This window comes from Budorcas taxicolor, chromosome 3, assembly GCF_023091745.1.
Source record: "Budorcas taxicolor isolate Tak-1 chromosome 3, Takin1.1, whole genome shotgun sequence".
In the NCBI taxonomy this organism is placed as follows: Eukaryota; Metazoa; Chordata; class Mammalia; order Artiodactyla; family Bovidae; genus Budorcas; species Budorcas taxicolor.
Genome location: NC_068912.1, coordinates 86,556,794 through 86,570,116, shown reverse-complemented (window position 1 = coordinate 86,570,116; position 13,323 = coordinate 86,556,794). Strand labels below are relative to the sequence as shown.

The following is a 13,323-nucleotide window of genomic DNA, read 5'->3' as shown; positions in this document are numbered from 1 at the left end:
TGGAGCAAACAGTGATCCTGGTACCAGCCTGCTCACTTCATCTTCACAGTAGCACTCGGAGCTACATTCTGTTGTCATTCCAGTTTCATAGGCGAGGGAACCAAGGCCCAAAAGGTTAAGTGACTTGACCAACCTGTAGACTTGAAGTCAGGCAGTCTGATTCTAGAGCACTTGTTCCTCACCATTATGCGCGAAATAGTGCAGATATCTTGTAAAGTCTGTTCACATCTCATTTAGCCAAATACCTCTCCTATTATCTTCCCAGTTCTGTGGATGGGGGCGTGGGCTGAGGGGAACAGAGATGGTGGCAGTATCAAGGTGTGCAAAATTTCTTTGTAGAATTTTTACCTAGGATTTTTTTTTTTTAAAGATACACCTACTTTAGGATTTAGACTGGATGCCTTCTAAGTGGCATTTCTTTCAAAGCCAAAGTGATGCTTCATCAAACACCAGGATCACAGAAATCTTTTCAGCTGTTTCACTCCCCTTCGTTTGTTAGGCTTGAGATGAACCCTTTGGGCTTGCTGTGGTGGATTATGACAGTAAATCCTGAAAGAGATCTGAGTTCAGCTCTGCTGTCTGTGAATATTTGAAATTCTTGCCAGTGGTTGGGAAGAAAGAAACTAGTTTCTGTAGCTCCATGAGATTTAGCACTGGGTGGATCTGTGTGTTGTTTTCCCCACTCTGACTCTGAAGGACATTGGAAAAGTTCCTTGAATAACTTTTGGTCTCATTTTCTGAATTAGTAAAACGGTGTGATAACAGGTACCTCTCAAGATCATTTTAAGAATTTAGTACAATAATACTTGTAAGGTCTGAGGCACATTTCAATGTTTCAATAATCAGAGGGTCTTAGGACCTTTATCTTTACCAGTGATTTTGACAGTTCAAAACAAGGTGAGTTGTGAGGCTCCAGTAAGATTTTCACCATCACTTATAAATTGTGCTTCAAAACTCTTTATCTTTCACTGTCAGTCATACGTAAGATACAGCATATCTGCCCATGATTAAATCTGCTACCTTTATCTAGAAAACATCGTGTGTTTCACTAGTATTATATATACCTTGTGCAACATGCCGTCATTCATTTATCAAACAACAGCCAAAATTAGTGAGCCTTCCCTGGCCTCAGTCTGCTCACAGTCTGGTAGAGGGATGCAGCTGTGCAAACAGGTACATTACAGATACAAGAGGCTTGACCAGTTTTCCCTGACTGCAGTGTTCAGGGGGATGGGGGAAGGCACAGTCTGGAAAAACTGCTGATGAAAGAGCTGGGTCTGCACCCTGGAGCCCATGTTCCTCTGGTAGATTGTTGGGGAATGGAGTGTACTAGGGGAAGAGCATTCCTTGGAGAAGGAAGAGCATGAGGAAATGTTCAGTGGCTTGGCTGAGCAAGGAGCATTCAGGAATAAGTAGGAAATCTCTACATTTGTGCCAGGCACACCTGACGGTCCCATTTGTTTAGTACTAGTAGAGTCCACCTACATCTCACTTAATCCCCGCCCACAGCAATTTTGGAAGGTAAACATTGTTATCCAGAATCTTTAGATTTGGAAGTTGAGGTTCTAGAGATCAAGGCATTTGCCTAAGAACATGTCAATGGGATTCAAGGCTAAGTCTGAAGACAACAATAATAGCAACGATAATAAAAACAGCAAGCATTCATGTAGTCCTCAGCACACTCTAACTAATACAGCAGCCACTAGCCACATGTGCTACTGAAATTAATCAAAATGGAAAATTCCGTTCCTCAGTTGCACTAGCCACATTCTGAGGGCTCAGTTGCCATCTGTGTCTGGCAACTGCTGTATTAGAAAATGCAGATACAGAACATTTCTGTCATCTTAGAATGTTCTCCAGACAGAACTGGTGTAAGCACTTTACACATATTAACACATCTAATCCTTACAACTATCTGATGAGGAGGATACAATTATTCAAATTGTACAGATGTAGAAACTGATGCATAAAGGAGATGAGACACTTAACCAAGGGCCCCTGATGAACAAGTCCAGGTTTTTAAGCACTCTAGTGCCAAACCCATCTATTATTTTCTATATAAAATGAATGAATATTCATAAAAAGAACAGAATTCAGTATCTTCTTGTGTGGAAACTAGTGTCTGGTCCTCTGCAGAAAAAATTCTGGAAGCTTAAAATTATTGAAAAATCTGTGGTTACACGAAGCTGATGGTCTTCAAAGATCTTCTTCCTGAAGAACCTCTAAACCCCTTGGCTGGCTTAGTCAAACAGCTCATTTGATGAAATTTATCAGTCAGTTTATTCCTCCACATGGCCAATTCAAGAGTCTCAAGTTCATGCAGTCGTTGGTAATGTTCAAATTCCTTCTCATCCTTTCTTCCTTCAGAAAGGTATCTGGGTTGTTATTTTAAGAGCATCATTTTCAAGATGTAAATCCATCTAAAACAAACCTTTTTATTTTTCAAGCATAGGAAAAAAATCTTCAGACTAGGAGAGTTAAAACTCCTAATTGAGTCCTGCTTCTGCCTCCAAGTAGCTAAATAAACTTGAGTAAGTTACTTTACCTCTCTTAAATTGTTTCTTCAACTGTGATCTCAAAATAACATATTACAGGATTTTTAAAAAAAGCTTCATGAAGGGTACAGTGTTTAAGGATGCTTTGCAAACTATAAAGTGCTTTATATAGCTATAAAGTATGAGATAATTATAGCACAAATGCTAGAGCTTGGGATGTTTTTCTTCTATACAGCCCTTTAAAGTTTTCAAAGCCGTTGTGGCTTGATAAATTACAGGATAACCAACCCACTGTTAATCATAACATTTGCAAAGTCTCTTTTTTCTTTGACAGAAATAGAGTAGATATTCAATAAGTGTTTGGATGGAAGGATGGATGTTTGGTGGATGGGGCAGAGGGAGGGAAAGAGCACATAAGGGAAAATAAGAGTTGTTCATGGATTTTTAATTTTCCCTTTTTAATTCTGTGTTTTTAAAACACATTTCTTGATATGAACTAAAGGGGAAGAGTCATTAAATAAAAGGCCCTGAATTGATTCATTGACTCGGTAAGCTATTTGTTTTTCATTCAACAAAAAAAAATGTTGTTAAGCAACTACCATCAGCTGAACATTGTGCAAGGTTCAAGGAAAACCCAGTTGAATCTCGCAAGTTTTTTGGTGCCTATTTCTTCAGCTGCTAATTTTGCTCTTTAAACTTTCTGAGGAATGCTGAACTCACTGACACTTGCATAGTCATGTGAAGGGCCCCAGCAGTGCTGAGGGCTGTGCTTGTCAAAACCCCGTCTTAGGAATTGTTTCCTGATGTACACATGAGGCTCATGATCTCTCTATGGGTTGTGAAATGTGTTTATGCAGAAAAGAGAAGGCTCCTCCTCCCCCCTGTTGCTTCCTGGACCTTGGACCTCTTTTCTCTGGTCGGCCCCTCCAAGCTCTGTGTGGCCAAAGACAAAATGAGGGGTGGCAGGGCTGAGACTCACGTGGTCTCAGCAGCATCAGCCCTTGGATTGGATCTGTTAGGCAGAGTGCTCAGAACCTCTCTGGAGGGAAACCAGGCAATACTTGCCTCTCTGGTGCTGTGCCAGCCTGGCCTGAGGTTTTCTAAGTTCCCTTGGGACTTGAGAATATACCTTCTTGGGAGGGATTTCTTTCAATCCTCCTGTTTCCAGGCCAGTGACACTTTTTCAAAGAATCACTATTTTCAAAGAATCATGTATGTTATGTCCTGAAAATGGCTGAAAAAGAACCTCCATTTGTGATCAACTTCTCTCCTAGTGGATGTGCGGGAATAGTTTAGACTTTCGGGTGGTTCATGGCAGAACTGGGGCTCAAACTCAGATTTTCAAACTCGAAACCCATGGCTCTGAGTAAATGGTCCCTGGTGAACTGACACTTACAAATATATTTCCTTTGTACAAGATGATTATCACATTACACAGTGAGGGATTCTAGAAAGGACATGGGTTTTAGGGTCAGACCAAAGAAGTTCAAGGTGCCGCATCCTGGCACTGGTCTTATACCTCTGTGACCTTGGGCAAATCACTTTGCTGCTTCTGTATGTGTTGAAGGGAAGAAAGAATATATTTCACAAATGTGAAGATTGTGAGACAATATTGAAAGACATTAATGCAGTATCCAGCCTATCCTAGCCATCTGATCAATTTTCTAAAAACGTAGGAAGAATACAGCTGTCTCTTGAGAAGAGTTCAGAGGATACTGACAATGGTGCTGGATAGAGATGGTGGTGACACAGTGCCCATTAATCCAAGTTTTATTTTTAAGCATTACCTCTATATCAGAGCTAGCATGTGATATTGTCATTTTCTTCATGTTATAGCAGACCTTACTGTCTCCAAATCCCATTCTTTTTTTTTTCTAATATATAACAGCTGCTTTTAAATCATTTTCTATTTTTTAATTTTTATTGGAGTTTAGTTACTCCACAGTGTTGTGCTAACTTCCCACTGCACAAGCAAGGTGAATCAGCCATATGTATGCATATATCCCATCCCCTTTGGATTTCCCTCCCATCCAGGTCAGCACAGCGCACTGAACAGAGCTCCCTGCACCACACAGCAGTTCCTCATTAGTCATCCATTCCATACAGCAATGCATGTAAGTCAGTCCCAGCCCCGTAATTCATCCCATTCCCACCCTGACCCCGCCCCAGTGTCTACACATCTGTTTTCTATGCCTGGGTTTCTATCTCCACCCTGCAAATCGGTGTGGCTGCTATGAAGAACATTGTGGAGATTCATTCTTTTTTCATTGTAATACACTCATTCTCAGATTCTAAGCCTAGTAATATCAACAGTGAATCTGCTAATCAGGGAGGAAACAAGGAAATATTTTCCAAAAATTTCTTTTCTTACCTTGCATAACTCCCTTTCAGGATTGAGGTACCCTGTAAGATAAACTTTGCCCAAGCTTTATATGTATGGAACCAATAAAAGCAGTCATCAGCAGGAATTCCTTGAACGTGCTTATAACACGATGGACCACCGATGGCCAACCCCTTTTCCAGCAAGGATCTCAGGATCAGTATTGTAAGGCCCCAGTATTTTGAGATATACAGATGAGTAAACATTGACTACCTGGTTATCTGATTTAAGACCCAGCAGTTCGAAATCAAGCTACCTGGATGGGATTCCCTGCCCTGCTTCTGGTGAGCTGTGTGACCTTGGTTCAGTTCTCATTTCTAAGCTTCAGTTTCTTCCTTTGTAAAAATGAGGATTTTAATAACACCCATCACACTCAGTGGCGGTAAGAATAAAATGAGACATGTACAGAGAGAGGGAACTTCCCTGGTGGTTCAGATGGTAAAGAATCTGCCTGCCAATGCAAGAGACCTGGGTTCAATCCCTGGGTCAGGAAGATCCCCTGGAGAAGGGAATAGCTACCCACTCCAGTATTCTGGCCTGGAGAATTCCTTAGACAGAGGAGCCTGGCAGGCTACGACCCATGGGGTCACAAAGAGTTGGACACAACTGAGTGACTAACACTTTCACAGAGAGAGAGACTACAAATATAACTCAAATAAAATGTTCTCCTATCTAGGGTTTCTTTCCGTCAAAAGTCTTTGTGCCCTGGTTGGGGAAATTTATCACCCAGGATTTCCCAGAAAAAATGTAAAGCACTCTTCTTCTTCTTCTAAGTCGCTTCAGTCGTGTCCGACTCTGTGCGACCCCATAGACGGCAGCCTACCAGGCTCCCCCGTCCCTGGGATTCTCCAGGCAAGAACACTGGAGTGGGTTACCATTTCCTTCTCCAATGCATGAAAGTGAAAAGTGAAAGCACTCTAAGTATACACAAAAAAACCAGGAAATTTAATACATAAAAATGGTGACTTAGATTATGATGGAGCTGTAAAGGGTTATATTCCCTGCAAACCAATTCAGGGAAACAGCAAAATGGAAGCCGTTGCCACCCCTTGCTGGAGGGACAAGGAGGAGGTGGTGTAACTAGAGGCATAGAGTGGTCAGCATGGGCCTAGTGGGAGTCTCAGACCTGCGGGCACAGCTGAACTCATGAAATAGCAGCCCCTTGACACGGGGGGAATGGGGGAGACGCACTCTGGCTCTCCAGTGCCTCAAGCCTTCAGATCTCCTGGCAGGGCCCTGATTGGGTGGCCTAGTGTCTGGGAAACACGGGTCACAGGGGTAGCCACATGATGCTCAGGACTTAGTGAAAGCCCTCAGGCCCGGGACTCTTCCAGCCTTAGTCCCCAACTTCAATCACCTGGTTGCTGGGACCTAATTCTTGTGATAACACAAAACAGGCTGTGATAACCAACACAGAGAGTTACAAAGAGGCTTACTTCCTCCACCACTGGGCCTCTGCACAATAACTGAGGTTCCCAAGTCGCTGTGCCCAAGAAAGTAGAATTTGGAAAAAGCTTTAGAAAAAAACCTAGGAAGTTGTTGGCATGTAAGAGACCACATCGTGGCCCACTAGATCCTGCTTTCTGGAAAAGCCTGCTGTTGAGCAGCCACAGCCTTCGGTAGCTAAGGATCTGTGGCTTGAGGATGCACTTTCACACTTTCACAGGCCTGACTCCTGCAGAACTCAGCATAGACCCCCTCTTTGGAAATCCCCTGAATCCCTGAAGGTGAGCTAAGCTGCTGTGCAGTTCTCGTCCGCCTTTCTTCTAGTTCTCTCTCTCCCATTTCTCCTCCTCTTTCTCCTTCTTTGATTATGTTCTTACAATTCTGTAGAGTATAGCTGATTTACATTGTTGTGTTAGTTTCTGCTGTGCAGTGAAGTGAATGAATTACACATATATCCACTCTTTTTCGATGCTTTTCCCATAAGGGTCATTACAGATTATCAATTAGAGTTCCCTGTGCTATAGAGTAGGTCTCTGTCGTCAGTTCAGTTCAGTTCAGTCACTCCGTTGTGTCCGACTGTTTACGACCCCATGGACTGCAGCACAGCAGGTTTCCCTGTCCATTACCAACTCCCAGAGTTTGCTTAAACTCATGTCCATCATAGTCAGTGATGCATTCCAACAATCTCATCCCCTGTTGTCCCCTTCTCCTGCTGCCTTTAATCTTTCCCAGCATCAAGGTATTTTCTAAGGAGTCAGTTCTTTGTATCAGGTGCCCAAAGTATTAGGGCTTCAACTTTAGCATCAGTCCTTCCAATGAATGTTCAGGACTGATTTCCTTTAGGATTGACTGGTTTGATCTCGCAATCCAAGGAACTCTCAAGTATCTTCTCCAACACCACATTTCAAAAGCATCAATTCTTCAGCGCTCAGCTTGCTTTATGATCCAACTCTCACATCCATACATGACTACTGGAAAAACCATAGCTTTGACTAGTTGGACTTTGCCAGCAAAGTAATATCTCGGCTTTCTAATAGGCTGTCTAGGTTCATCATAGCTTTTCTTCCAAGAAGTAAATGTCTTATAATTTCATGGCTGTAGTCACCATCTGCAGTGATTTTGGAGCCCAAGAAAATAAGGTCTGTCACTGTTTCCATTGTTTTCCCATCTATTTTCCATGAAGTGATGGGACCAGTAGTCATGTATGGATATAAGAGTTAGACTATAAAGAAAGCTGAGCCCCGAAGAATTGATGCTTTTGAACTATGGTGTTGGAGAAGACTCTTGAGAGTCCCTTGGACCTCAAGGAGATCAAACCAGTCCATCCTAAAGGAAATCAACCCTGAATATTTATTGGAAGGACTGATACTAAAACTGAAGCTCTGATAGTTTGATCACCAGTTACAAGGAACTGACTCACTGGAAAAGACCCTGATGCTGGGAAAGATAGAAGGTAGGAGAGGAAAGGGACGGCAGAGGATGACATGGTTGGATGGCATCTCCGACTCAATGTACGTGAGTTTGAGCAAGCTCCGGGAGATGGTAAAGGACTGGGAAGCCTGGGGTGCTGCAGTCCATGGCGTCGCAAAGAGTCTGACATGACTGAGTGACTGAATAACATATCAATCCCATTCTCCCAGTTTGTCCTCCTCCATCCCTGCTTTTCCCCTGGTAATCATGTGATTACATCCGTGATTCTACTTCTATTTTGTAAATAAGTTGAATATGTGTGTTTTTTAGATTCCATACATAAGTGATATTATATGTTATTTGTCTTTCTCTGATTTATATCTAGGTCCATCCATGTTGCTGCAAATGGCATTATTTCCTTCTTTTTGTGACTGAGGAGTATTCCGTTGTATACACAAATACACCATATCTTCCTTATCCATTCATTCTTGATGGACATTTAGGTGACTTCCATGTCTTGGCTGCTGTAAACAGTGCTGCAATGAACATCAGAGGCCTTGTATCCATTCAGATTGTACTTCTCTATGGATATATGCCCTGGAGTGGGATTTGTTGGATCATATTATAGTTCTGTTTTTAGTTTTTTAAGACACCTGCAGTTCTTCTTGTCCCATCTCATCCCTGCATTTAAATGCTCCATCTAGGCTTCTCCTTCCCTCCCTCCCACAGGACTGTGAGCAGCCCTAGGACAAGAGCTGTCATCTTATCATCACACCCCCAGCATAGGTACTTTCACTTCTTACTGTGTACTAGCCCCTGTGGTCGGTGCTGGGGGTCTAAGCATGTGTGCAAGGCAGTGCTAGCTTCCAGCAGCTTTTATGATTGCAAGAGAGACAGATAGGGTACAGTAATTCTGTAAATTACCAGTGTCTTGTGTGTTAGGGACGTCCAAGAAGATGTGAGAACCATGATCAGGGAGCCGCATCTTTCCTGGAGGAGCAGAGAAGCCTTCCGAGGAAATAACATTTGAGTTAGGAAGGAATTGGAGTTCACCTGGCAGAGAGGTTGGGGAATGGCATTTCAGGCAGAGGGCAGAGTGGATGCAGAGGTCTAGAGGTGGGAAAGAGCACTGAGGATTAGAGATGGAGAGTGGGGCAGCATGGCCCGGAGTCCACGAGGCAGGAAGGAGCTGTCCTCTCCTGCATCCCGGCCGCTGTGCTGTCCTGACGCTTTCCACCTCCTGCCTGTCTCCTCACTGGGAATGTTTCCGTGTTTGCATCTCCCGCCTATAAAACCCAGTATGTTGTATTATGTGTTGAAGGTGCTCATTGAATGAATGATGGATGACTCAAGGCTCTAAACAGTCTAACTGCTCCCTTGCATTTGTAGCTTCACCTGCCCAGTATCAAGGAGCACAGTCCATGTGGAGGAGCAGCCTGAGCTTATACCATTTATGGGAAACTCTCTGCCACCTGGCGTTCTTTCAACAGAAACTTACTGTCAGTCACTCTACCCTTTACACTGAGAGTTCTGGAAAGAGTAGTACTAAGAATGGTGACCCAGAGATGCTGAGAAGATCCCATCATCAAATGACTCTATTGCCTTCTTTGAGATTGAAATGTGATGGGTTAAACTAGGTTCCCTTCAGCCCTGTTTCTTACTAGCAGTGTGATCTTGGACAGGTCACTTCACCCATGCGTAGGCCTTCCCTCTCTCACTAATGTGTGGTGTTAATAGAATCAACTTGACAGGCTTCATGTAAAATGAGACTATACTTGTAACTACTCAGCACAGTGCCTGGTAGTTTGGGACCAAAACTCACTGGTGACCGGTGCTTCTGTTATTCTAGTTAGAGTCTCTATTATTATTCCAGTGTTTGAGACCATACACTGTGTGTGCTAGGTGTGTGCTAAGTCACTTCAGTTCATGTCCGACTCTTTGCAACCCTGTGGATCGTAGCCCTCCAGGCTCCTCTGTCCATGGGATTCTTCAGACAAGAATACTGGAGTGGTTCGCCATGCCCTCCTCCAGGGGATCTTCCCAACCCAGAGATCAAACCCAACCCAGATCTGTTACATCTCCTACTTTGACAGGCAGGTTCTTTACCACTAGCGCCACCTGGAAGCCATACACTGACCAGAGAAAGGCAAAAATAGAACCAGCCTCTTAGTTCCCCTGGCAGGCTGATCCGCTCTTTTGGTTTCTAGTCAAGACTGGCCTACACATGGAATGCCTTCTCAGCGTTGTTTGGTGTTAAAAAATAAATAAATAAAAGAGTGTCTTGGGTGTGTTCTAGCTTTCTTTCTTTCTTTTTTAAGAGGATTCCGTTTTGTTTTCTCACAGGAGTGATTGGAGCAGATGTGAAGGGGCACGGCCTCGCCTGTGAGGGACAGCCAGTGACGTCACGGCTGGCTGTCATCTGTGGAACATCTTCTTGTCACATGGGTGTGAGTCTGCCGAGTGGGTGAGGGCGGGGCCACCACACTCTGGGATGGACAACCCAGCCAGGGAGGAGATCTGAGCTGCTGGCCCCTGGGCCCCCTCAGCAACTTCCCGTTCTGTCCCCTGTGCCATGTCGAGCAGAAAGCACAGCGCTCCTTCCAATAGCTTTGCTTTGATTTGCCAGACCTTTTTACAGGGATCAGATTTGTAAAAAGTGTAAAAAGGCATGAACCTACCTTTGACATCACCCGGGCCATAGAGCTAAGGAGCAAGGAGTGAAATCAGATCCAGAGATGGCAATGCCTCACTCCCAGACAATCTGTCCCTAATGGGTAGCCAAGTCTTCTCTGCACAGAGGTGTCTGTTTTCCTTGGCGGCCAGGCTTTCCATCAGTCAATATAAATCCATCTCCCTGGGAGCGGTCTGGTGATGTATAGAATTAGACTGCATATCATGACTTCAAAAGCACACTGATAAGCAATTTTCACTCTGTTAATTTTTCTCCATGAATTAGTGGAAAGGCTTTCTCCAAGATTACAGTTAAAATTTAGTGCCTGCCCTAAAATTTATATCTTCTTTAAATGCCTGAGTCTGAAAGCATTCCATTTCGATAAGTACCCATTTCTACCATATTTTTATTTAAAAGTCATTACTCTGTTAAAGTTAGATGGACGATCCTTGGATTTTTCCCAGATGAGTAAAATAGAGGGGAGCATGGGGGAGAAGGAGGAAGGCCTGGGGACAGGAGTAAGGGTTAGAGGGGTATCTGGCATACAGTCCAGGGCAGACACCCTACCACAGTAGAGGGACTCATGGGCCTTGAGAAACTGTGTTTAGTTACTGTTGGGACCAATGAGCCTATTATACCATGTAATACTTTGGTTGAGTAAATATCGATACGTTTACTTATCCACTGATCCTTTGCTCTTGTGCTAAACCCTGGGGACAGAGGCATGATGAGTCTTCCCATTGGTGAGACAGAATGGTAACAGGTACTCTGGTACAAGGCCCCTCAGTGTAGATTCCGATTGAACTTGAGATGCTGAGCATCTGGTATGCACCAGACATGGTGTCAGGGGTTCTCACACACTTCACAGAGATGATGGGGCCACCTGACTGGTTTCCAGTCCCAGTTCCTCCACTTCCTAACGATGGGCCCTTAGACAGCATTTAACCTCTCTGGACCCCAAATTCCTCATCTGTGAGATGTGAGAGTTATAGTACATGTCTCATAGTGCGGTGAGGATGAATCGAGGTGTGCGTCACAGAGAGTAAGCACTTTGCCAGGGCTAGCTCCCCATCGCTAGCACTGGTGTGTTGGGCAGAAAGGATACAGTGCCTGCCTAGGAAGGGTCCAGGCTTAGCGACAACTTCCTAAGAGGACAGTACACTGGACTTCTTAAACCTCCTCAAAAAAAATTTCCTTCTGCTTGTTTCTGTGGACACACTTTTGAATGGAACTTCTTGAAAAGTCCTGGCCTCTGTCTTCCCCTCAGCAGCCGTATTGTAAGGCTTGGCTGTTGCTGAAGGGAGAAATCTGTGGAGGCCTAAGGCTGCCGTGAGCAGGAGGGCAGGAGGTGCCCACCAGGACACTCAGCCCTCATCTCCCGCTCTGTGAGTCTACACTCTCTAGCTTGTCATCACTGAACACTGTTTTAAGCCTGTTTAAATCATCTCCCATTTTCACAGGGACACATCTAACTTGGTTTCTCCTATAAAGTCTAAGTATTGAATACTTTTACCCAACTCAGTTTGGATTTGTGAGCAACAGCAAATCTGTTCGAACATGAGTCTGTGACATCCCCATGTCTTAATTTCCTGGTGTCTTCATGAAAACAGTGCTGGCTTGTTGTATACCATCTATTTTACAAATTAAGCAACTAAAGCCTAAGAAAGACCAGACATTTTCCCAAGGTCACAAAACTTAAGCTGAAGCTGAGAACGCAGGTCCAACCTTCCAAGTGCATCCCTTCGGTGCCTTCCTGTGCTGTGTACAATTTTAAAGGGCCAGTACTGGAGTGGAGTGAGCTTGGGCTTCAGAGTCAGACAGGTGTAGGTTTGGACATCTGCTCATGCACGTTTTGACCCCATGACCTGAGGTGAGCTACTAAAATTCTGTGAGCCACAGATTCTTGATCCATCACACTGGGGGTGAGGATGCCCATCTTAAAGGGTTGCTGGATAACATGAGTTATATACATATATCCCCCATGCATAATAGACACTCAGAAATGGTGGGGATTCTTATTACACTTCCCTAGTGATATAAAAGGCTCACATGAAGCATCTGTTGGGACTTTAACAAGTTTGATGGGCAGCTGCAGTTGGTTACAATGAATGAGGGCCATAAAATGCCGGTTTATTATGGTCGTGTTGTGCTGGAAATAAAGTCCCCACCCCCACCCCGCTTTGTACTTGGGAGTGGGAAGGGACCTCCTGGGCCAAGGGGATTAATCATCAGCTTTAATGTTATGTGGTGAGGGCGAGACTGTGGTCATGCTGGCATCGGAAAATGCCTTTGATCTGGCTCAGGTGCTGGGCGCCCAGCGAGCCAGCAACAATGACACCTTTGTGAGGTCTCGGAGAGGTGCAGGTCTGAGGAAACACTCTCCAGGAAGCTCAAGGACCCTCTTTGTTGTGGTTCTGGCAAATAAAACCACCAACTGTCAGGAAAAATTCTGCAAACAGAACACAGGGACTAGAGGGGTCTGTGGGATTCTCTTTCTTCCTGTCTGCTCACTGCTGATGTTCCTAATTCTAATTTTGATTGGGGCAAAACTCCGAGGAATATTTTGCGTTTGATCCAGGTTGCCTCTTTCTAGCTCACCCAAAGTGAATGAATGAAGGAATGTCCAAGTAACAAGTCCTTTAGAGTTGCCTTTCTTCACGTCCCTGTTACTTCCAGGAATCTAGAGAAAAAGCCTGAGGTTGAACATAAGCCTTACTAATCAGGCCTTTGATATTTTAGAAGATACAAGTGTGGGCTGCACATTTATCTTCCTTGTAGATGATTTAATTAACAAGGAAAAAGAATACTGTTCTTTTTTTAACTGCATGAAAGCAGAGCTGCTTGTTCAGAGTTAATTACTACCAAGTCACCAAAACCCAAGATCATACACAGCAGGGGTGAGCCAGAGGTTGAAAAGTCAT

The 13,323-nt window shown here is 44.0% G+C and overlaps 1 protein-coding gene across 7 annotated transcripts in view; it reads left to right on the top strand.

Annotated features, from left to right (window-relative positions):
• The window catches only part of FGGY (FGGY carbohydrate kinase domain containing), a 501,197-nt gene that overhangs the window by 278,362 nt on the left and 209,512 nt on the right, over window positions 1-13,323 (top strand). For all 7 annotated transcript variants that reach the window (XR_008199109.1, XM_052636858.1, XM_052636853.1 and 4 more), the window contains exon 8: window positions 10,075-10,178. Coding sequence is in view for 6 of the 7 variants with exons in the window: in XM_052636858.1 (XP_052492818.1) it covers window positions 10,075-10,178 (104 nt within the window). In the remaining variant the exon portion in view is untranslated. The remainder of the gene's footprint in view (window positions 1-10,074; window positions 10,179-13,323) is intronic.